This window comes from Cuculus canorus, chromosome 2 (genome assembly GCF_017976375.1).
Source record: "Cuculus canorus isolate bCucCan1 chromosome 2, bCucCan1.pri, whole genome shotgun sequence".
In the NCBI taxonomy this organism is placed as follows: Eukaryota; Metazoa; Chordata; class Aves; order Cuculiformes; family Cuculidae; genus Cuculus; species Cuculus canorus.
The window spans coordinates 53,611,468-53,635,189 of NC_071402.1; the positions used below are offsets into that span (position 1 = coordinate 53,611,468).

Below are 23,722 nucleotides of genomic sequence, written 5' to 3' on the forward strand. Positions count from 1 at the left end.
AAATGCATAGACAATTGAACTACATGAAATAATGCACAGTTTCTAATAGTTTTATTACATGGTCCAAAATTTTAGCCTTTTTATAAAATGACAAACACACAATAAAATGAAATACTGTCAAGTAATCAAAAGAAAACATACTGTAAACACTGATTAATAAAAATTCCAAAAGAAAAAATACCCAATTAATGCCATTAACATTGTAGTAGAGGTATTTGTTGTTTAAAACCTTTTAGTTAAAATGCAGACAAAGAGCTTCTGACTGAAAAGAGAAATGACCTGAGTTGGAAAACAACCAAAAAATCAAAGAGATGCAGGCTCCCACCAATTCTTTTTTTCATTACGAAATGAGAATGAAAAATAACAGATCAACAGAAAAACCCTCTCTCAGTCCAGACAGGCTTTGCTGCAGTTCAGTGCTCAGCCCCAGGGCAGGAATGAGGAAAGACTCCCCGCAGGTCAAAAGCTCTGCTGAAGTCAAACAATTCTGCCTGTTGGCCCTTGGTCAATATGAGGTTCCTCAAACAGCCATGGAATGAATTCTTGCTTGTAAGGCAGTTCTGCTTCACATCAGCTGAAAAACAAATGTGAAATACGTACAATCTATTTCCAGTGAACTAAAGCAATACAAAGATCCAGGTTATTATTCAACTGCTTCCTCTCCTTCCCAAATGAGATATAACAAAAGCACCTGAAGAGCATCAAGTTCTATTTATGTTTGGATGATCTGGGACATCCCACGATGGATAATCACTACTGCCTTCAAGCGTGAGACATGCACTGCTATAACTTGTGCAGAGTTTGCAGAAATAATTTGTCCCAGGGAAAAACTGGAGATAAGAGAAGGGGAAAGAGAGGGGAAAGCTACTCTACCCTAGGTATCTTCCAAGTTAAAACTAAAACTGCCAGAATATGAAGCAACAATTGAGCTGTACACAGTCATGGATTCCATTGGCAAAACAAAACATAACGTTGGTAGAGAGTTCAACTCTTTTTTTCCATACAGCCCGTGAAGCAATCCATTCCGGTTCTGCAGTACTCAACTAAACTAAAGGATTTCTCTTTTCTGTATGACCTTTATTCTTTACAGATGGAGCACTGAAAGAATAATTAGTATCACATTACCTCACAAAAGGGTTTACAAAATGCAGATATGGCTGCTTTGGTTTCAAGGGAAACCAAATATTAATCAAGATCTGGTTAATTAGCATTAATTCATTTTTCATAAAGTACCAAAACGTTGTCCAACAGAAAGCTCTGTAACTATTCAGGCTACTATCCCTAAAGCTTTACAAATATTTAAAAGCCGAGTTTACCCTTCAAACCTCATCACTCTGTTTTCACACAAATGGCAATAATCTGAATAGGTAAGCTGTAACAGCTGTTTAAGAGACAAATGGATATGGGCATTTTATACTAAACCTATACATAGCTTACCCACTCTCAGTAATGATGTGTTCATTAAAAAGTACGCCTTCAAAAAGGCTAAACTCATAATGTTTGAAATTCAATCCTCTTAATAAATACATTGTCTTGGCTCAAATTATCAATTAATGAGTTGTCCAAATCAATTGAAAAGTAATTAAATTATATCTTTCTTCATATAATCATAGAATGCCAGGTTGGAAGGGACCTCAAGGATCATCTGGTCCAACCTTTTTGTATTACTATCTTTTAACTTACCATTGTAGCATGATTGACAGTTACTTCAGAAGGGAATTTGCACAGAACAAGGGAAATATGTCTGCAGCAGCTTGACTTCTGCCTGCACAGTCTATGACATGAAACATTAGCAAAAATAAAGCTGAGAAGAGCACTATAGGAAGTTCACTTAGATGAATGTAGAAGAAATCTTTATACCAATCTTGACCGCAAGAGAACCACACCTCAACATACATAGGCAAGGACATTGTGAAGTCTCGGGGACTGTGAAAGACAAACCATGTGGAGGAAATCCTTCTCAGGAACTAAGGAGCAAGTTTATGTAGGAAAGTGATATGAGTTCAGTTGATCTTGCCAACATGTTCAACAGCTAAATACAGTTCTCCACAAAAACAGTATACACAAATACTAATATGCTGTGATCCCAGCGACAATGTGGAAAATGGTAACGATGATTTATAACTCAGTCAGGAACTTCATGAATCAGATAGAGAGAGCAAGCAGATAGAGGCAAAGAGAGAGGGAAGTAAGGAGGAAGCACATGTCTTAAGAGTCATTCTTATGAGAGAGAATGAGAACAGGAGAGAGAGAAGGAAAAAGAAATATTATTGTACCTACCAGGATAGCCTCCAACATAAATGGGATTGTTCGTATCTGCAGATGTTGACTGGATGTAGGGATTATCAGTTTGGACCAAATTCCCATCAATTATCAGCGAAATGCGATGTTTGCTTTTGTTTGCTTGAAGCTTGTGCCATTTTCCATCACATAAACTATTTGTGCCTTTTGGTTCATATGTAGCTGTTAATCTGCCAGCTCCATTGTTGACGTGGAATAAAACCTGTATAAACAGTCAGATGCCAATAAAGATATAAAGTAAGAATACGTGAGCTGATTTGCCTAGATAAAAGCACAATCACGCTGGTGCAGAGATTTCCTTTTTAATTAATGTTTGAGAGTTATGCAAAGCTAGTGTTTACTTTGATATACAGAGTTTGTCCTTATTGAAGTATCTTTAAAATCTAAAAGATTTAGATCTATCCATGCAATTATCCATTGCGTTAGCTTGGTATTCTTCACTTCAGATTTCAATGTTTTTTAAAAATATAAACCAAGTCATTTGGTCACAGAAATCAGACTTCAGATCTGAAAGAAGATACACTGTATCTAACTGAAGATAAAGACAACGTACTGAAAGCACTTGTCATTGCCAATAGATGTATTGATTTATTTCATGCATTTATTTTTCAAAGTAGTAGACATTTCCTCAATTCTGTGGTGAGAATTAATATGTAAATAGATAGTATGTCCCACAGAAACAGGGATATTTAGCACTGTCTCTAGCTAAAAAGTCTTGAATAAAAAATGAGCTACTTCTGAGAAAAGGAAATACTTAAGAGCAATCAACTATACATTTTTTATGCAGGGGATGAGTGGAGAACTATGTATTGATTGCTAAAAGGTTTATGGAACATAATGGCCAGTAGAAGTAGCAAGCAAGTTAATTGCTCATGAATATTGAAGAAGAAATTACAAAACAGGGTGCTTTGTACATGCAACAATATATCTATCAAGGACAAGTGTAGCTCAATGGCAGAAAAAGCGTTAAGCTATGAGAAAGGCATATATTTGGTCTAATGTATAAGGTACATAGTACAGGATGTCACAGTGGCTGCAGACTAACACAAATTACACTAATTAAAAAGTCAAAAAGTTCAATTGACTTTTGTTAATCTCACATTTTATCACATGAGGATGATGAGAAACTTTTGAGACTGGAAGTCTGCCCCTTTCTAGTTCTATGGGGGTTTGGGTCAGGCATTTTGCATCCGTCTATTCAACTGGCGTCTGTTTAGTGCTACCCAACAGTTCTAGCTTCCCAGTTTTAAGCAAGCCTGAAATGAGTGGGCCAGCACAAGGCAACCTACCTTGCCATTTACAATCTCCAGTCCAATGGCATCAACTTTAGCACTACTGACTCCAAGGAGAATGCCATGCACCGCTGTTGTGCGAAACTCCAGTGTGATATTCACATCGGATCGGACTTTGTAACCTTCTCGGACTGAAAAGAAGTTATAAGCTTCTGACAAAAGACTTGCAAACCCACAGTACAAAGCAGAATACACATACTGTCATAAAAAGGCCTAAAATCTTGTTAATTATTCTGCCAGGATAGAACCTTGCAGAATCTCTGACAGTAAGTTTTCCGAAGTCATAATTCACATTTGAAACTGGAAAAGACAAACCATGAAATAAATTTTCTTCCATTAATTTACATTTCATACTTTCCATCTTGGTAAGAAATGGTAAAGAGCAAATATTAATATAATCCTTGAAGAAAGAGGCAGTTCATTCCTTTCCTAGTCCTAAAATCATTAGAAGATAGCCATTAGCTGAAATGGCCACTTTTAGACATACAAATTAAAGGGATTCAGTTAGAAATACATATGCAGGGCATGCACTCTTTTGTGTGAGGAGTCAATTAATTACACACAGTTCCGGCAAGACCGAAAAAGAGTACATTTTCATTAACATTAATTCAGTAAGGTACTGCTTTAATTTAATGACACTTACCAAGAGCAGCAAAGCCACTCCCATCAAAGAAGGTACCTTCCTGCACTGTTACATAGCATTTATTCACAGCAAAGATGGAGACGGGGCTCTCGTTGTCCAGTTGCTTGCTGTTAAGTGTCATGCCACCAATGCAGGCAGGAATACCATGAGTGACCTAAGCATATTGACATGTAAGAGCTAATTTGTAATACAAACTGCTGCAATGCTCTCTTAGTGATTCACTTGTTATTGTAAATAAAAATTCTCTGAACAAAACACAGCAAGATCTAATATTTATGCAATTAGCTTCTATTTCTTACATATACTTATTTAACCTTACAAAAGTTTGCCTTAGAGTGAAAATAAATATGGTTTAGAAACACAGTATTCACTCTTTAAAACATATAGAAGTAATTGTATGTTCCTGAATGTGAGCAGTGATGCCCTCAACAGTTAAGCACATTCCAAACATGCTTCAAATTAACAAGTAAATCAAGACTTTGCAAGGCATTTTGCAAATACAGATCACCAGAGTTCTATCTAGCAAAAACATTCTTTAGAATTACTCACTATTACTCTTTTCCGCAATTGTGGATTTAAAGTATTAAAATAGTTGTTAGACCCATTATCCAATTAAAAAGCATGGGTGAAGAAAACATACCCAGGAATTGAGAATCATTGTTATCACCACTGTAATCCTCCCTGAGATAATGGGCCACATCAAGACGAAGGTGACAAAAACCTGCCCTCTAAAAGCATGTGTAATTGCATGTTTTAATTTCAGACAGTTAAACCCAGCCTTTCAGATGTATTTAAGGCACCTAATTCCTACTTGAATGCAATAGGACTTAACGTACCAAAATGTCTGAGATTCTAGGTCATATTTTTATCTCAAACTATGAAACACAGGAATTTATATTCTTTATTCATTTTTAACAGAAAGATTGACAGAAGGAAAAAATCTATTATGGGCTATTACTAAAACATATGGATACAAGCTCTAGCTAGAGGTGCTAAGCCACGTAAAGCTGGAAAGATTTTTCTGGTAATGGGTCATTACTTTCTTTGTTTTCTTTCCCTAAGTACTTCTTTTTGCCCCTGTCAGATACAAGATAGAGAATTAGATGGGTTTGTTGTATTGTACTCATTCTAGTACTGCAAAATGTCAGAGACACCCCACCATTCCAAACCTTCTTACATTCCCAAGGTTCTTCGGCACATAGTCTAAGGGTAGTCCTCCCACGTAGAGCTTTCCCTCCACATCCAAAGTGCTACCATCTCCCAGAGCACTAACTGCTACCAATTCCTGTCCATCCACAACAATTATACCTTTTCTTTTAACGTATTCTGTCTTTATCTGGAAAAAATGAGAACATGCAAAAATGAATCAGTAAGCTGAATCAGTTACCTAGTCATTTGCCACAGAAGTAAGCAAGAAAATTCTTTAGCGGTTACATTGCTTTGACATACTGTACTGAGGCATCCTCTTGAAATTCATTGTGAGTCAGGCCATTTCAGAATGCAACTGCCCAGCTAAACTGCTTCCCCTCCTCCCCAAGGGCTCAGAATAATTGCATGTTGTCCTGCGTAAGTTTTTCGGTGTCTTAACAATCGTTTAAAAGCACTAGTTTATTGCCTTAGGATGTGAGTACATCACTGAGTTTGAAGAGGGGAGTACAGTGCTGTCAACTTCAACTGTGCTGCCCACCAGCCGAGCCATCTTAGCTCTCTGAAGTGCACGCTCCTACACTGTAATTTCATGATGGGCAATGCTGAATTTAATATGACCAAAAATCTTTTCCAGTTCTGTCCATCCTGTTCATTCATGCCCTGATGCCGTCGTTGCACTCATACACAGATGAGGGACTCTATCTGAAACCAGCTAGCTATTTATTCTTCCTTGGGTTACTTTCAGTCCTGCTTAGAATCCTGACCAGGCCGAACACGATGGCTCATGAACATTTGGATTGCTAAGAAAATAAAATGGTACAGCAGGGTGGTAAGACCACATGGAAGAGAATGCAAAGAAGAAGTGCTTCCTCCAGCACCAATGCGTATTAGCTTAAATTGATTATAGAGCTACTGCAATAATCATGTCCAGCTGTGAAGTGGCATGACAGCCTTACCAATAAAAGCTTCAAGCTCATGGTTTTATGTTCTGGGTAGTAAAGGTAGACCAGCTCTCATACGGAATCTTTTCACTTCTTAAAAATTGTGTAGTGTGAGTATGAGTTTAACAGAGCAAATTTAGTTGTAAACACGCAGCTGTAAATCCTAGACTGTTCTGCTCAGTGTAAAAAGCAGAGCTTAACTATGATATCTCTTTCTGACAGAAGTTCACATTTGCTTTCTTTACTTCATTTTTGCTGTTTATATTACTGCTGATCATATAGTTAAAAGCAAAAACAATACTGCTGATTCCCAAGTCACCTAGGAGAGCTGGCAGCTTTGTGTCACATCCTAGAGTTGAGCCTTCACATATAGACAAGGGAAGAGAAGCTTAGCAGGATGAATATTGCCACCCTTATCTGCCTAAAGAAAAAGTAAAGTGGTCAGCTAATTGTAAAACTCATGCAGACATCACAGTCATTTCTCATGAAGAAAGCCAAAGCCAGCAGCAGGTGGGTTGCTCAGAGGAACTGGGTCCATACAGGCTGACCCAAGACTGTATAGAAGACCCTGAATGCTATGTGATACCCAAAAGCTGTAGCCATAATTTCTCCTCAAACTCTTCTTATGCCAAGTCCTTCTCCTCCAGCCTCCATTTATTCCCAATGTCTACCTTTTTAATGTTGCACTAGCCAAGGAAAGGAGGGAGAGCGCCTCCTTAGCACTAGTTGCTATGACATGATCAGGTACTAAGTGGGAGAAAGGAGAAATTGTGTACCCACAAATCTTTTTCACCCTGTCACACACTCGTTGCAGATCTGTTGTCACACAGTGCATGCAGGCTCTTGGTGGAAAAAGTCAAGAGCTTCTAGACGTTTCTGTTGGGTTCTTCTCTGGTGAAAATGACCCTTATTAAGAACTTGGTGAACTATTTTATTTCTAAATAATCTGAGATACTTGACAGCAGGTGGATGCTGCAGTTGATGCATAATTAATGAGAATTTTAAAAGGAAATAATTAGTCAAACAAAAGTTACCTATATGGTTTCACGATTGGGATAAAACCTGTTTGGCTTTGCAACACAGAAAGCATACAGGGGAAGCAGGGTGAAAACCATCATGGCAGTTCCAGGGAAGAGAAAATGGAGTACAAGATTGTTGACTACCTACCGTATGCCATTTTCCATCACTGATAACAGCAGGGTGAAAAGCTACTGTTTTTCCTTTGCCGAGATCAAATGAGAAATAGAGCTGTCCCCGATAAAGCTGTAGGGCTGCATAATCAACCTGGTTCTGGTGGGCCACATAGTAAATCAGACCACTGAAGGCAAAGGTTCTGAGATTCAGCTGGACAGAAAGTCTAGAGAATAAAAATTCAGAGTTACCAAAAGATATTTCTTCTGCACTGATAAAGAGCTTTTCTGGAGGCAGAGAACTGCCTCAACCAATTCATGATTATTAAAAGAAATTTATTATTATGAAGTCCAGAACAGTAGAATTTGCATTGATTTTAAGAAAACATGACCTATAATGCATTTCATAATAGAAATCACTGCTGTACCTGTTAGAGACAGAAAACTTGCTTGTCACAGAGTGAAAGTGACAGGCTCAGCTGCTTGCAATTGCAAGCTTGCCTACTGCAAGCTTGCCTACTGCCCGAAGAAATAAATGAATTCCAGGATAATGTGATGGCATCCATTTCTATTAGCCAAGCTTGCTGGGATATAATGGGCAAACTGAGAACTGAGGGAGGCTTAAAAGGCAGAGGAGCTGATTAAGCCATTTATTATGAAGACACTATGTTCAGACTACATAGCATCAATCCTCTGCAATGTCGTTATGTTCAACAGTTACAACAGAAAAGCTGCAAGAAAAAAAAAGGCTCTTTTCTTAATGCCTGCAGAGGCTTCCTGAGTTGAAAGAAGCACACATAAGTGGCCTGAAACCTGTGTTTAGGGGAACCTTGTTGGGAGCCTCTCAAACAAATAAGAGTGGCAGAGAGGTTATCACACATTAAGCCTCAACAGAACGATTCTTCTCCCTAGTCTTAGCTCTTTGGTGACCTGGGAAGTGAAGCAGACATGAAAGTTGCAACTGCAGACTCAAGAGGAGAGGGTGAGATGTTATCTGCATTAGTCAAAGGAGCCACGACCAGGTGAGCTCTCTACGTGGAAAACAGATATCAAACTTACAGAAGGGATAGTGGGGCCTTTTAGTATGAAGGAAAAAAAAATACAGAACTCTAAACACGAGTTTAACTCATAACCACAAACCTGGCAAAGACACAAATTGTGGTGGTTGTGGTACCTTCTTCGATGAGGAACCCACAGAAAACTGAACTGAGGGACACGTTCAGAGCTGGTAATGCAGTGATCGTTCATGAAAACCATCACAGTGCTTCTTGTAGCTCAATATAAGATAACATATTGTGTGCACATATGATTCAGGATGTACTTACTTTTTCCTGACAGTAGACTGATCGAAGAGCAGCGTCAAGTGGCTGCCTTTGGAGAGTCCAAACTGATGGGCACCTTGAACATGACCAGGTAGCTCGTCCTTTGCACAAACTACCTGTAGATGAAAGGACTTTATTAAGAAGAATAGTATCAGGTGCTGACAAGTAAGTGTTGAATGGCAATTCATCTGTGCAGAACTTCATAAGGAGCAAAGCTGACCCACATGATAACAGCAAGGTATGCAGGAACATCAATTAGCTAAACTCCCAGTCATTCTGAATTATATTTAGGCTCAAAAAGAACTAGTTTAATGATTACGCTATGTCTCGTGGACAGCACTGGTCTTTTCTACCGAGAAAGTTTGTAGTTTGAAAAGTATTCATTCATGACATGTCTTAATTGATAGCCTTATTGATAACAAATTCTGGAAGACAGAGTAAAGGTGCAGTGTGAAAATTTTATGGACTTGGTAGAAGTATTTTTGCATTTAGTGAGAATGCACATCTTTGTTATGATTTGGGGGATGGAGAGCTGACTAACGCAGTATTAGCCAAAACTAGACTTTAGCTCTAAGAACGATAGATTATTTCTTTTTATAGCAACAGTTGTATGAAATGTACAAAAACCTGCTTTCTGTTGCCACAGAGAAGTGATTTCAGGGTGCCTTGGAAACACTTAATTATAAAGATGAACAGCTGCAGAAGGAGAGAAGTAATGCTGCTTTCTGTCTTGTGAACAGAGACTGTGTGAGAGGGAACAGGTACCATGCAAACTGTGTCTCCAGAACGGTTTGTGCCTCCTCTGACACAAAGCAGAGACTGCATGTGTGTGACCAGCAAAATATGAACACTGGATAGCACAACTAATTCAAATCTCAGAGTAGAGCCACTTTGGTAGGAAGACACTAAAATTAAAAGTTATTGTAAAGTCCTGCTGCTGGGGAGATTATCATTCCACCTTTTCTTTTTCAGTGTTGCTGCCTAAACAATAATAAACATAACTACATTTCCCTTCCAAAATGCCAATAGGCTGCTACAAAGGTTTGCATCACAGTTTTTTCTATAAGACATAATAATTTCACATCCACATGCATTGAATCATGCTATATCACAGAAGAAGCAAACAGAGACAGTGCATACCTTGAAAATTCTACACAAATTTAGCTAAAACAAAAGCTAAATCTTGTTGTTGAATGCTTTTCTAGAACAGACAATACGGCTGTGCTGTTAATACATACCTTATTTGTGCCTGTAAGACTCCTAATGGGAGGTGGAAAAGCTTGATGTTCAGGGTGAATCTTAAAGTCTTCAGGCTGTATAAGTGGCTTAGGCTTCTCAGACAAAAAGCAGTTGTCCATATCCACATGTTCATACTTCATGGAAGTGGTGAAATACAAAAGCCTGTGTTTTAACAAAATTGTATTTTAAGAGGTGAAATCCCAAATCCCTAACTTTCCCAAGCACAGGGAGGATCTTTCACTGGTAATAGGAGAAAGGGAAAGTAGCAGCATGCTAGGACAAAAAGATTGATAAGCAGCAAATAATCTGTCCATAGAACAATATTATTAGAAAATTATTCAGTCTGTGAATGCAGGTGAAAGTCTAGTAGAGAAAGTTGCATTTTGTGCAGTGTCTCTATATGCACTTATGACATTTTTAACACTATCTGGAAATGTAGCTGATAATATCCATTTTCTGCTCGTTACAATAACCAGATCATCAGTACAATGTCATGAAAGAGATTACAAACTACAATTAATAATTATTATACATAGCTTTCCAAAATAAGGCAGTTACCCCTCTGACTTACTCCTTGTTAAAAATAAGATTGCTGATACAGCCGTGAAAGGAGCCAGCCATTTTTAGCCCTAAGATGCCCTCTCCTGCTGGAATGCCACCAGCGTAGAAGTTGGAAATATTAATGGGGCTCATTTCTGCTGATGAACCAAGCCTCAGTTCTGCAGGGTTACTTTCGTCCACCTGTACAGTTATGATCCTGAAAAAGATGAAATAGGGAAAACATTCAACAACTGCCTTAGACAACATTAATTTTCAAATGAAAAGCATTGCTTTCAGCTTCAAAAATGTCCTGTTCTAAGAAATAAAGATTCCATCACTTTGATAACCCTTTCAATTTCTTAAAACTAGAAGACATTGTTCTCTAGATAATTTTTAACATGTAGAGTTTTGTCAAATGTCTAAGCTATTTTGATAAGTATCTTTCCAAATTATTTTGATAGCTGCCTTTTTTTCTAATGCTATTTAGTGTACTTAACTCAAGTGGCCCAAACTGTCTAGAGACTTTGAGCACTTTTAACCACAACTTCATCAGTGGCTGCATGCTGTACACAATTACCATGTAAACAAGAACACCTGCATTAACAGCAGAAAAACACAGCTTTGATTTTTTCAGCTAATGAGCCAGCAAAGTCAGGTCCTCAAGAGAGCACAGTGAACTGACAATAGCACACAACAATTACAGGGACAGTACTGTTTGCAATCACTTGTACCTCTTATTCCGGATTAGGATGACAGAGTGTTCTTGTCCATCACTGTATGTTCCATTAGCAGACTGGAGAGTTACTTTTCTAGTACTTGCTCTATCTCCAGCATTAACATGCACTACAAGATGACCATCAACCAGCATGATGGAAAAGAAGGGCTGTGGATTTAATCAGAATATTACTTACTTAACTATAACTCAATCTCTTGTCACTCAGTATTTAAGTAGAACATACTTTGGAAAAATTTACCTCCAACTTCACTGTAAACAAACTTTTAAAATAAATGTAAATATTAGTAGGCATGGGTTTATACATTTCAGAGTGCAAAGTCTTGTAGCAGAAAACAGGAGAGCTGGAATTTTTTCTGATCATGATAAAAATTCAGGTTAAAATGCAGGAGTATTTTCATACCACCACACCACTCCTCCCTTCAGATGAAGGAAATAAGGAGCAAATATTCCTACTAAGACTTTGTCCTTGGATTCCAGGAGGTCAAAACCAGTTCACCAGATATGGGATAGCCGTTCATCACCTGTCTTTCAATAACTACTTCTGACTTACAGAAGTAGAAAGCAATACTCTCTGTACATTTCATGTGCAGTTTTCCTCCTTGTCGTGAAAGCACTCTGGGTCGTAGCAATCATAATAGGTCTCTACTAACTGACCCTTCACCTCTCCTTTGCTACAATGAATATCCTCTGTTCCCCAGCTAGTCTTTCCCATTCTTTGAGAATTTACAGTCATAAAAACTTGACATCATGTTACAAAACAAAAATGGTAAAAACAAAACCAGAAAATCTTTGTTTTCAGTACTTGCCAAATGCGCTTGTCTACGTCGTCGCTTTTCCAGTCCCCTGCTGAGTCCAGCAAGGATGATGCCACTGCTGTTCTTTGTAGCAAAGGTTGCCATCAGTTCTGATTCTGGGCTCAAGGACTTTGGTACCAACTCAATATATCCATCGTTCAAGATGCTCACACTATGAATAGGCTATTTTATGTGGAAAAGAAATAATTACTGACTTTGTCTCTACACAGAGCTTAGTAAGAATGAAAAAATTTCAAGTATAGATTAGATTGTCTTACAATTTTTCAACATACACCCAACTCAACTCACTATATTTTTTCGTAAACGCTACTCTTCATTGTTCAATAATAATAAAGATGAGGTCATACAATCTAAAAGTCTCCTACCTCCAATACACAGCCTTTTCTTACTCCATATGAATTTCTAAGCAAGTCAAAGGTTGACCGAGATATTTCCAGATTCTTGATACATCCCACATACATTCTACTACTAAGACCTTTCCTGAAAAACAAAATAAAGCATTCTTTTCAAGGGAGCAGTATTTGGAATCTCCTGGGAGAAAAGATTATGTTTTTTTGAAGAAGAAAGAGAGAGAACCGTTTTAAAGAATGCCGGCATCCCACTTAAGCGAAAACAGGAGTAATCTGGATTTTTATCTTGCAAGTGTGTAGTGCTATGTTGCCAGGCCAGGTCATTTTCCAAAACTTTAAGGTAAATCTTCAGCTGAAATGTAATGGCTTTTGTGTGAGAATGTAACTGAAGCGCCCTGCTACCTAACAATTCTTTTTTATTTTTTGAGTCTGGAGGATGCCTAATTCGGTTCCAGGTTTAATTCAGAGATATCAAATGCTGTCTTGCCATAATCCCTTACAGGCTGCTATCCCAGCTAAGATTAACAAGTCTGCATCCCTGTAATAACTGCGCAGAGAGTAATATTGTCCTGGAATTTACGTTATTGTCAAGAGCATGTAAATAGTTTAATTTATTTTTTTTTGCAATGTTTATCCTTTCAAAGTAAAGCTACTGGAAGAAATGTGACTTTACAAGTCCATCAGGAATGTGCAACACAAGAAGTGTAAAGCAGTCATGCAGTAAATGCATATTTGTAATGTTCTTTGTTGATCTGTTTCTCCTCTGTTCCAAGTTTCAAAACTGAATTATGAGAATGCCTTTCTGAGGTAGAACTTTTATCCTGGAGCAAAGTTTTTTACATAAATGCCAGCTGGAAAACGCAAAGCTCACACAGGCAGAGACTGAAGAAGAATCACTCCAGGCAGCAGTGCAGAATGATTGCCACAGTCTGACACCAAGAGAAGGAAGCTACTGTGGCAGCTGCTGTCGTGGAAATTACCCATGGAGGGGAGAAACAGAAGCTTGTCTCTGATCTGAACTGGAGCATCAGACCTATCAGTGAAAAGCACCATATGAGAGTTTGAAGGCAGAGGACAGATAACTCTTGTGGTATACATTGCCAGAAACAAGACTTCAGATTTCACTGATTTTCACTAATTTCAATGGAGGCAGCAGTTTGTTAAAGTCTTTCCATCTACTTATAAGAGTCTTATCAAAGGGGGAAAAGCAAGAGGACACTTTACCTTACTGTCCTTGATCTTGGCAACCCACCAATGAAGATTGGGTCCTTATCAGAGCGATTCAAGTCTGATGCTACCCCAGGAGATTCTCCTTGCTTAGTTTCTTTATAATTAAGGTTATACGCATCCATGACTGCCAAAATTCCTGCAAAGAAAAGAGAGTGAAGAGCTGGAAGAGGACATGAATACACACTATTCCATTTTGGCAATCTTGTCTCTGATAAAGGAAAATGTTTTCATTGATCATGCGTTGATCGTTCATCAAACATGTACAGACATTCTTCTTATTTTTCAAGTGAGTAACTTATTGTACTTCTAGCTATTCTGTTAATGTCTTTCATTCTTCTCTGTCAAAACCAAATCTGGGAAAGTCTACAGGAAAATATATACATGAGAATATGTTACAGCTGTTAACACACATTATTTGTAATGCATCACTTCCCAAACATAGGCCCCATAACACTCTTGCACTTTGCACTATTAAAACACAGAACAGAAAACGTGATCCCTGATATACAGACTTCAAAAAAAATCTTCCACTCTTTAAAGACTATTGAAACGTTTTTGTCTGGCACTATATAAGACGTGCCAAACCAAGCACAAGATTTACACTGCTGTCCTTCCAAAAGCAAAGTAATATAAGCATCGCTGCTAAAGAAACGGCATTGGAAATGACCAGGTTGAAGTGATGCTCCTGTGGCTACCTTAAATATTTGAGTTTGTAAATGGGCAGACACTTGTATTTTTCCTATAGCCTACCTTGTTTCTTGTTCCGACTGAATGAAATTTTATACCATGTTCCATTGTTGTAACGATTTTCTGTTGTAAGAGCAAGAGGTCCTGAACCTAAATCAACAGTCAGTCTCACTTTGCCATCAACAAGCTCAAGGGACAAGAAATCTCTCTGAAAGGGGGAAAAAAAGAGAAAAACAACCAAAATATAAAACAAACAAACAACAGATTAAATTCTTGGAAATAAAACCTTCCAAAAGCATACATCCTTGGCAGATTTGGGTTACTGTGTGAAAAAGGTTTGGTAAGTGTTATGCCTGGACTATTTCTTAGGCCCAAGACAGCTATCTTCGCCATGTTCAGGAAAATTAAATTACACGTACCTTTCAAGGATGCCTTTTTGTTTTGGTTGTTATTCTTACTTAAATACATCATCAGTCTTGATTACTCAGCAGAGGAATGTTTAAATAACAAATGTCACATTTGTTTTTTTTGGGGATGAAGGTAAGAGTAATTTGATTTGGCTTTTAGCATAGCGAGCAAAGACTACCATGTTCTTTTTGCAAGAATCAAAGAGCTGCTTCACACAATAAAGAAGACCTTCCGAATTGCATTTAAAGTGCCCCCTCTGCGCTGTAAAAAAACTTAAGTCAGATATCATTGTGCAAATGAGTGCATAACAAAGGAAATGAATAATGCAGTCACTGAAAAAAATCTGTATCTAAACAAAGCTTTGTCCTCCCCTTCAGGAAAAGAAAACCACCAGCTAAGTATGCAGCAAACTGCATGACATGCCAGTGAAGGTCTGGAGATCAGTCTTGGTCATGTTGCTGGTGCAGGGAATTTTATTTCATTATTTTCAACTTACTGAATTCCCACCTTATGGATTTATTTCAATATGCTTATTCAATATTGTAGTGCCCTTCTGCAAGCTTGGTTCCAAAAAATTTTACCTTCTATAAAAGTTCTTCCAATTGAACAAAACTAGTCTCTACTGTTTCTTTTTTTTTTTGCCCTTGGTTAAATAATTGTTAATTTTAGTGTAGGATTAAAACAAGTTGTGGAGAATTCTTCTCGTTGCTTAATTTTGCCTTTGGTATATGTGAATATTTGCTCTAAAGAGTTATTTCTAGGGTTTCTATCTTTAACCCTTTGACTTATGTTAATCACAGGTGATAATCTATACAATGGCAATAACTTGTTTTAATATACATAAGCTGAAAAAATGACAGAGGAAAGCAAGAAACCATCAAGAGATCAAAACATAGCTTTTGACAGCTTAAGAATCTGATCCATTTACTTACAGTGCCATTTGAAGCAAGATACAGAAGCAGCCCATTAGGTGAAAAGGTACTGAAAAATAGTATTATCTGAGTCACTGTTGAGCGAAGTGCCTTCTCCACAACTGAGTATCCACTGCCATCAAAATGGAATGATGTGTCCTCATCCTGTGGGCTAGAGAAGTAGAAAACAGAGTGAAAATGTTAACTGAAGACTTGTAGTTTTCCAGTCATTTTTATACAAAATATAAGAGAAAATAGATCAATTGGTGCAACCCCCAGGCAGTATGATTAGGAAGTGTGGATAGAGACTTGAATTGATGTTAAGAATAACAGAGTCACTCCAGCCAAAGGCTACTTTCATTATAGGATCTCACTATACACGATTCAGCCACTGATTCAGCCAAGGACGTATAGTAAATAAAAAATGTTCTTCCCTGATGTATTAAAAAAACCTCAATGATTTCTTAGGAAAAGAATTAATTTTCACAAAATACACCCTTTTACTTAAAACATGTCATCCATTTATCAAAATGCTTTGAATAATTGCCCTTACAATAAATGTTCTATGGGTGTCGATCCCTGCAATACAATACCTGTAAAAAATATCTCATACAATCAAGCAGCACCCTCTGCTGTTTCTACGTGAAACATTCTGCAAAAGGGAATATGGTCAAGCATACTTCCTTTCAATTCCTTAAGCAAAAAAATAGTCTGCAATCCTCTTTCACAATGATTGTAAGAATGATAGAAAGTTCAGTGGCTACAGTTTTGCTGTGGATTTTTTTCTAACAGTGCTACACTGTTTCTTACCCTAGGAAAGTATAAATTCACCCTGCTAGCTATTACTGGGAAGTAAACATTCCAAAATAGTTTCATTCAGTGGCAGTCCTTACTTTCAATGCACAAAACAGACTACAGCATTAGAAATACCATGAAAGAGTGGTTAGTAAATGATAAAATTCCATAGAAAGAAATTATTTGACATGACTGGCACATTACAGAACTGCAAGTTAAGAACTTTGAAACACTGCAATTTGTGAGTTCATTACTTTCAGCTAGCACACAAATATATTTCACAGAGGTATATTACTCTAAATCTGTTACAAAAAAAGGAAGGGAGACAAAATACCTTCCAAAACAGCCGTTGCACTTGCCCTCTCTTTCTATGTAGTTCCAAAGACCAATAGATTTGCCATTCAGGGATGCCTCTCCTATACACCCTTTAAAATGGGTCACCTTAACAGCAGGCGATTTCTGCAAGACAAGAAACACTTCATTAATACAATTAATGTTAAGTATTCTGAGAATTATGCAGCCAAATTGTTGCTTGCTTGTTTACCTTGAACTTCAAATTTGTAAGGCATAAATCATAATAAAAGAACAACATAGTTTATCATAACTTATTAATTTATCATTTAAAAGATAATAGACTTGTTTTGCAGCAAGTAAAAAAGTAAAATAACTGTCCTTGACCTACTTACATGCCTCATGGCATGAATAACAATGGCAAACTAAAAGAAGCCATGGAATAAGGAAAAGAAAAACAAATTTGTTGTTTAATGTTTGTGTATCGTGCATACACACACACTGTGTCCTAGTTAACACTTTATGCAAAAATTTCCAAGGAAAATTGTCTTCAGAATACTTAAACATCCTAACAGGATCTTTGCTTTATGTTCAGAGTACCTGGCATTTCTTGATGAAGTAATAAATCAATGCAGTGAAATATAAGTCAAAAGTATACGTCTAACATGATAAAAACATTTTATAGAATGCTGATCTCAGAATTTAACCTTGATTTGCCCGCCAAGTCCTCCAATAAACATTAGAGTTGATTTGTTAACATCTAGTATGGTGGCTGTCCCTGGAGAGGCTGCAGATTTTGATGAAGGCTTCTGATTGGAGTTCATTTCCTCTATGCTGATTGTACCTGTTTTTCCAAACCTGTCAAGTACAAATAATAATAATAAATAGTTCAAGAAATCACCAGTCTTAATCAACATGTTATTGAATTGGCTCCTTTTTTTAAGGAAAAGAAAAATCTCGTCACTGGAAAACTCAGAAAATGGCATGTGTTGTTTATAATAAGTTCACTCATTAAGCAGCTGGACAGTTCTACAATACAGCCATCTCATTAAAAAAAAACCCAATAATCCATTTTCCTATCCAACGTTTATTCCATTTTCATTGTAATTACCTGGTTGCATGTATTCTGTGCCATTTGTTGTTGTCAATTTGAAAATCAGGGTATTCCACTCTTGTTGATCCAGAGCCCAGATCCCAAAGAAGAGCTACCTTACCACGTCGCATCTCCACTGCAAGGAAATCCGTCTGAAAAACAGCAGCGCTTATTCTAATAGATGGCACGGCATGTACAGTTTCTGTTTTGTGAATTTTAACATGCAACAATGAGAAAGTCTGTCCAGACGTGTCCCTATATCCCATATTATGGGAGCGGACTATTAGCAAAATCAGGCCTAGTAAGTATTTAGTCATTTTACCTCTTAATGAAACTAAAAAAACCCCTCAGTTTACATTCAAGTTGGTGTGTGTTTTCTTTACAGATATATGAAAATATCTGATGTGCACATAGATATTCAGAAGTGCATATTTCTATATATGTGAAGTCACCTACTGGTCTGTGAAAACGTACTGTAACATGATATCATGCTACAATGATCTAATAGTTGTGCATTTATTAGGATTACCAATGGAAGGAAGAGAAGGCCAATGTGACAGTAATGCTCCTTTTCACGTGCACTACGCTCATGAGGGCCAAATACAAGTACTTTCCCTGTGACAGCAGGCAAATCATTTGATATACTCCAGCATGCTATATGAAAGCATCACAGAATGTTACACTCCATGGGGTTAATGAACAGTGTGTGAAAATAAAGCGGATTTTCATGACATGGCCAAGAGGCAATGCTAATGAATCAGATGCTCTTATTCTCTGTCTTTGAGGTTCTTTGGAATCATATAAAGCACAAAAATATTTCCACTCCTAGTGAAAACATTTGCCTGCGCAAGGCCTCACTTGGATACTTAGTTTGAAATCAATTAGGGAAAAACACAAGCTGGATGCAGTACAAAATACACCTTCAGTAAATATATAATAGAAACTTACCTTTCCATTGCTACCCAGGTAGAAAAGGAGGTTATCTGGTTCAGCAGTTTTCACATTGAGTGTTAAGGTGTTGTAGTTTGTAGATGAAATTTGGGGCTGGTAGGCACGAATACAATCTCTATCTGCTGATACTGCAACTTTAATCTGGAGGGAGGGAGGGAATGGAATCCAAACAAGTTTAAATGTACGCAGCACATATTTCTGGAATATATACTTAGCTTCTGACCAACAAATGCAAGCAATTTGCTGAGATACTTTTATGTCATCTAAGTATTGTTGCCTGGGTTAGATATTAGCAACAGCCCAGGTATTGCTTGACAAAGAGATTCACAAATAGAGAAGAATTAAATTTGTCATAACTCATTCATTTAATTAGGGGATTTGAAGCTAGTAAATGAAACTATTCAAATATCTCAGAAAATAACTAAATCTTGGGTCAGGACACAAGTAAATGTGTCAGTAAAATATAAACATGTCAGTATTTATATATATTTATATGCCATATTTGTATAAAAATATAAATATCAGTAAAAGCCACTGTAGAAACATCAGAAAACAAACACACAGAAATTCAAAACCTTTTTTAAAAAAAAAGAAAAGGAAACAATTTCTAGTCTACGTCCAGAGAATTTTTTTTTTAAAATTTAAGTTAGTTGCCATGATTCTGGTTATTTCACACTTCTACAGCATAGTTTACATGATTATTAAAAAATACATTTGTGAATATACAGCAAATTAATGTTTATTAAGAGTAAGTAGAGAAATTTTTATTCCTGTTGTCGTACCACTAACTCCTTTGAACACTGCCAAGTATACCGATAGGACATCGATTCAACCTGGATGCAGGCAGTCTCCAAGGAGCTTGGAAGTGGCATGACACAAACCCCATTTTAACAACTTCAAGCTAGCCTTAACTTCATCAACTCAATTGAATATGCCTGTAACAACAAGATACATAAAGCACATGTGTGCATATGCATATGGACACTGATAAATAAAGTTTGTCTCCTCTAGCAGTAGTTTACAAAACAACACAACAAACTCTCTAAATTGGAAAAGGGGATTTGGCTAATACTTCTTTTAACCCTGCCAGGAACCTCTGTGGTTTATGACACTTCAGAAAATACTACTCCCTCTTTTCTGCAGTGGATTCATTAAACTTCAGTAGACTGTGACAGAGAAGCAAGAACCGCATAATTAATTGTGTAAACCGCAAATTAAGATTTGCAGAAAGGACTGAAAGCTTTTTATTTTTTAAAACAAAAGCTCCCTAAACCTTAGAATAACATATACATATAAAGTCAAAGGCACACCAAAAATTACTGAGTGCAAAGTCATTTTCATATTCATTCATTCCATAATACAGTTGATTTACTTCTGTTATCTTAAGCGGAAAGCAGAGATTTAAAATTAAGTAAACAATTTGTTTTAAAGTACCCTGGATGCACGGCAGCTTCTTGAAAAGAAGAACATATGGACATGGCAGGGCATACATGACAAATTCATTGATAGAGTCAACACTCTTGATGAAAAATTTGTAATGATACTTGATGTAATATAGAGGCACCCCACACCAATGTTTAAAATAAACTTAGAGATCAACATCTTGTCCTAAAGAGAATGGCAGCACCTGCCTCCTTGCTTGTCTCTTTCTCCCCAGAACATCTCTCTGATTGTTTTCTGACATATTGTGTTTCCTCATAGGAAATAAAAGGAAATGGAACATAAATTACTGTCTTGCTGTTCTCCTAAATTCACAAAGGCAATGAGAAACTTGAAGCCAAAACTATAAAATGTATCAACCACCCTGCTATTATGCTTTTAGCATCAGTCAGTGCTCTTGGACTTCAGTGAGACCCCAGAAGAGTGAAATATTTTTGACAGTAAATTTTAGGCTCTTCATCTCAAAGAACTTCCCTGCTAAAAGTGAAAGAAAAGCCAGTTAAGTCTGGAATGACAGAACTTACAGATGCTGCCTGCTTGCGGGCCTGACTGATAAGCTCTTTGATTTCAGACAAGTTTCTGTTCAGGTTCTCCTCTAGCATTTTCAAAGGTTTCAGCCTATCCAATAAAAGACTCGCTTGTGCTTCAACTTCTTTAACTTGTTTTTCAGCTGTGATTGCTGCCAAAACATAAATGAAATGTTGAGGCAGGTTAAAAGAGAATTGTACAGTTTGTTGCTAAAATACTTAGTCAAGGTGGCCTATTTCTGGATCATTTTTTTTCCCAGCAATTTTAAATATCAGGAAGGAACAAGCATACATAAGGGTATCCCATGCAACTCCTCCAGAGGTCTTTTAAAAAGTTAGCACATTTTTATTAAATTAGGAAAAAACTTTCAATCCGTCAGACTCACATTTAACAACTATTAAGACCGAATGTTAGCACTACTTCTGCAGGCGGTGACATTTCTAAAGAACAACGAAACAGCAAACTTACCAGTTTTCGATGAATCAGTTATAAGTTCACTAGTTTTCCTTACTGTCTCATTAACTCGGGACAATGTAGAAGAAGCATTCAGCAGCTTTTGACTGAAATCTCCAAAGTGATTTAAACCCGTCACAGCACTGCCGTTTGCAGACACAGCCAGCTCTTTCACCTCAAGCATGTACTTTCTTATACCTGAAATACAGTTCACTGGTTAAAAAAAATTCACAGCTTTCATATGTACTTGGGAGTAGTAAATGTCTAGCTTCATAACAACACAGTCACAAATATAGTCAAAACACCAGAAACCTTGTCAGTTATGTTCCTTTCATAGTAAGAATTACATTTTTGTTTGTATTTTGCAGTCCCTGAGGGGAGTTCCAAAGATCTACTGTAATCTAACTTTTCTTAGCTGTTGAATGCACCATGGTTTATATAATGGGAACTTCACCTTCTGTAAAACTGGACAGCCAGGAGGTTTGGTGCAATTCCTCTTGGAAAATGGCCATGGCTATGGCGTTGAACAAAAAAAATGTAAATTTTTCCAACCTACTGATACAGATATGGATATAGCTAGAGACATAGTTATGTATGTTCATACACACACACACATATGTACATTGTAATAAAACGTATTACACACATACACAGACAATAGAATTTGAAGATAATTAAGGCTCTTCAGTTTGGATGAAGACTTGATAAAGCCCATTCTTTCATTCTAAGAAAAATGTTTTATTTTTCATGACCACCTTTGAATAACACATACAACACAGAACACAGAGATTGGGAACTTGATTCTGTCTATCCCAACCAGACGATTATACAAATAGATCAGGTTCATAGTGTTTTAAGTTCCTTGGCTGAGTGTTACCAGCCACAGACACTAGTCTAAGACAGATATTCTGAACCTTCAGAAAGCTGGTGAGGCAGAAAGTCTGTTACACTCTTTGCTTTGGGCTATGATTACTTATACAGTGAGGGCATCACTCCTGATCTCAGTCTGCCCCTTACACACCCTGTACCCGCAAGAGTGGGAAGGTGCTGCAGCTGGCACAGAAGGCCTGATTTAGACCTGCAAGGATCCTTCTCCATCACTAGTACCCTATACAGAGAGCAACATCACAATGAATCCCTGCCCAGATTGAAAAAACCCAAAAAATACCCAGAAAACTTAAAGAAATGTAACAACATAACTGAAATCAAACAATATTAAGATGTGAGTTACGGAGAACTGTCCTATGATTTTAATAACGCCTTAATTTTCAGTGTGTAGCTTTATGTAAAATAGCATTCTTCTATTAATATACAGTGCAAGTTTATCACTAACGTCACCATTTAGTGAGAGTTAGGGTTGTAAAATGGGTGTATTAAAGCTTTATTTTTAGCATTCTAGTCTGAACATAGAGTACAACTCAACAACACAGGCAGGAGACATTTGTAAGTGTTTTTCTACCTTAAAATGAAAACATGATTAAGGTTGGTAAAGTATTTCAGACTCTCTTACTCAACTTCAAAGGCATTTTCTCTATTAGTTTCCATGAACTCTAGGTCTTGCCTTTTTTTAAAAAAAAGGTAATTATTTGTTTTCAGAAAAGCACAGAAAGAACGTTTCAATCACTTAAATGAAGTCAGAATTTACAACAAGAAACATTAAGCTCCAGCTATTAAGACTCACAGCACAGTATAAACAATTTTTAAAACAGGCTATCAAAAGAAAGCAAAACCCCACAGTTCCATTTATAAATTTCTCTCCATGTGGGATTAAATATTGTAGGACTTCACCCTCTTCTCATCAGTGTAATTACATTGCTTTCAGAGCCCCTCCTGATTTACAGCAGTGTGAAATGGTTATAAGACTGCAGACACTATGACAACCCAGCTATGTTTCATAGGTTTACTAAAAAAAGTGGAAAATATTCCTTGTAAAGCAGGAGGCTAAGTGAGTCTCTAATATAGTTTATTACTAGGTCTGAAATCAGACAAAACCTAGGATTTTATAACAATTGTACTAGATGGTTCTGTAATAAGGAAAATGTCAATATAAATTTCACTTACCATTAGGCAATGCTTTCAGTTTCAACAGGGAATCATTAAGCTGGTTGACGATTTTATTAGTACTTTCCTGATTCTTTTCTACCTTTTTGTTCAAGCCATTTAATCCAAATAAAAGGCCTGTTGGAAGAAATAACTGTGATTTTCCTACACATAAACAAATACCTTACAACCCACACAAACCCCGTGTATAGGAGATAATAAGCATTCACTTATTTAATCAATGGAACTCTTTTTTTTTTTTTTTTTTGACAGAAAGAACATCTTGCAAGCGAGAATGCAAAATAAATGCAGTATGTGCAGGTAAGCTCCTGTGGGCACTGTTCCATTCAAAGCTGGCCAATTCCATCAGACTGCATTGACAGCAACACAGTCAAGAAAATGAGAAAAATTAAAACGATTCCATGACCATGAACCCT

At 37.1% G+C, this 23,722-nt stretch overlaps 1 protein-coding gene across 1 annotated transcript in view; it reads right to left on the bottom strand.

The window, feature by feature from the left end:
* Window positions 1-29: 29 nt before the first annotated feature.
* The window catches only part of LAMA1 (laminin subunit alpha 1), a 104,243-nt gene continuing 80,550 nt past the window's right edge, over window positions 30-23,722 (bottom strand). Inside the window, exons 42-63 of the mRNA XM_054057816.1 lie at window positions 23,307-23,423; window positions 21,261-21,443; window positions 20,789-20,943; window positions 18,822-18,965; window positions 17,892-18,025; window positions 17,488-17,638; window positions 16,824-16,948; window positions 15,716-15,866; window positions 14,439-14,583; window positions 13,683-13,824; window positions 12,474-12,588; window positions 12,100-12,270; window positions 11,289-11,440; window positions 10,589-10,774; window positions 10,017-10,179; window positions 8,782-8,894; window positions 7,494-7,683; window positions 5,414-5,572; window positions 4,237-4,390; window positions 3,591-3,724; window positions 2,281-2,503; window positions 30-574 (exon numbers count right to left, since the gene is read on the bottom strand). Coding sequence (XP_053913791.1) covers window positions 414-574; window positions 2,281-2,503; window positions 3,591-3,724; window positions 4,237-4,390; window positions 5,414-5,572; window positions 7,494-7,683; window positions 8,782-8,894; window positions 10,017-10,179; window positions 10,589-10,774; window positions 11,289-11,440; window positions 12,100-12,270; window positions 12,474-12,588; window positions 13,683-13,824; window positions 14,439-14,583; window positions 15,716-15,866; window positions 16,824-16,948; window positions 17,488-17,638; window positions 17,892-18,025; window positions 18,822-18,965; window positions 20,789-20,943; window positions 21,261-21,443; window positions 23,307-23,423 — 3,368 coding nt within the window. The 3' untranslated portion in view covers window positions 30-413. The remainder of the gene's footprint in view (window positions 575-2,280; window positions 2,504-3,590; window positions 3,725-4,236; window positions 4,391-5,413; window positions 5,573-7,493; window positions 7,684-8,781; window positions 8,895-10,016; window positions 10,180-10,588; window positions 10,775-11,288; window positions 11,441-12,099; window positions 12,271-12,473; window positions 12,589-13,682; window positions 13,825-14,438; window positions 14,584-15,715; window positions 15,867-16,823; window positions 16,949-17,487; window positions 17,639-17,891; window positions 18,026-18,821; window positions 18,966-20,788; window positions 20,944-21,260; window positions 21,444-23,306; window positions 23,424-23,722) is intronic.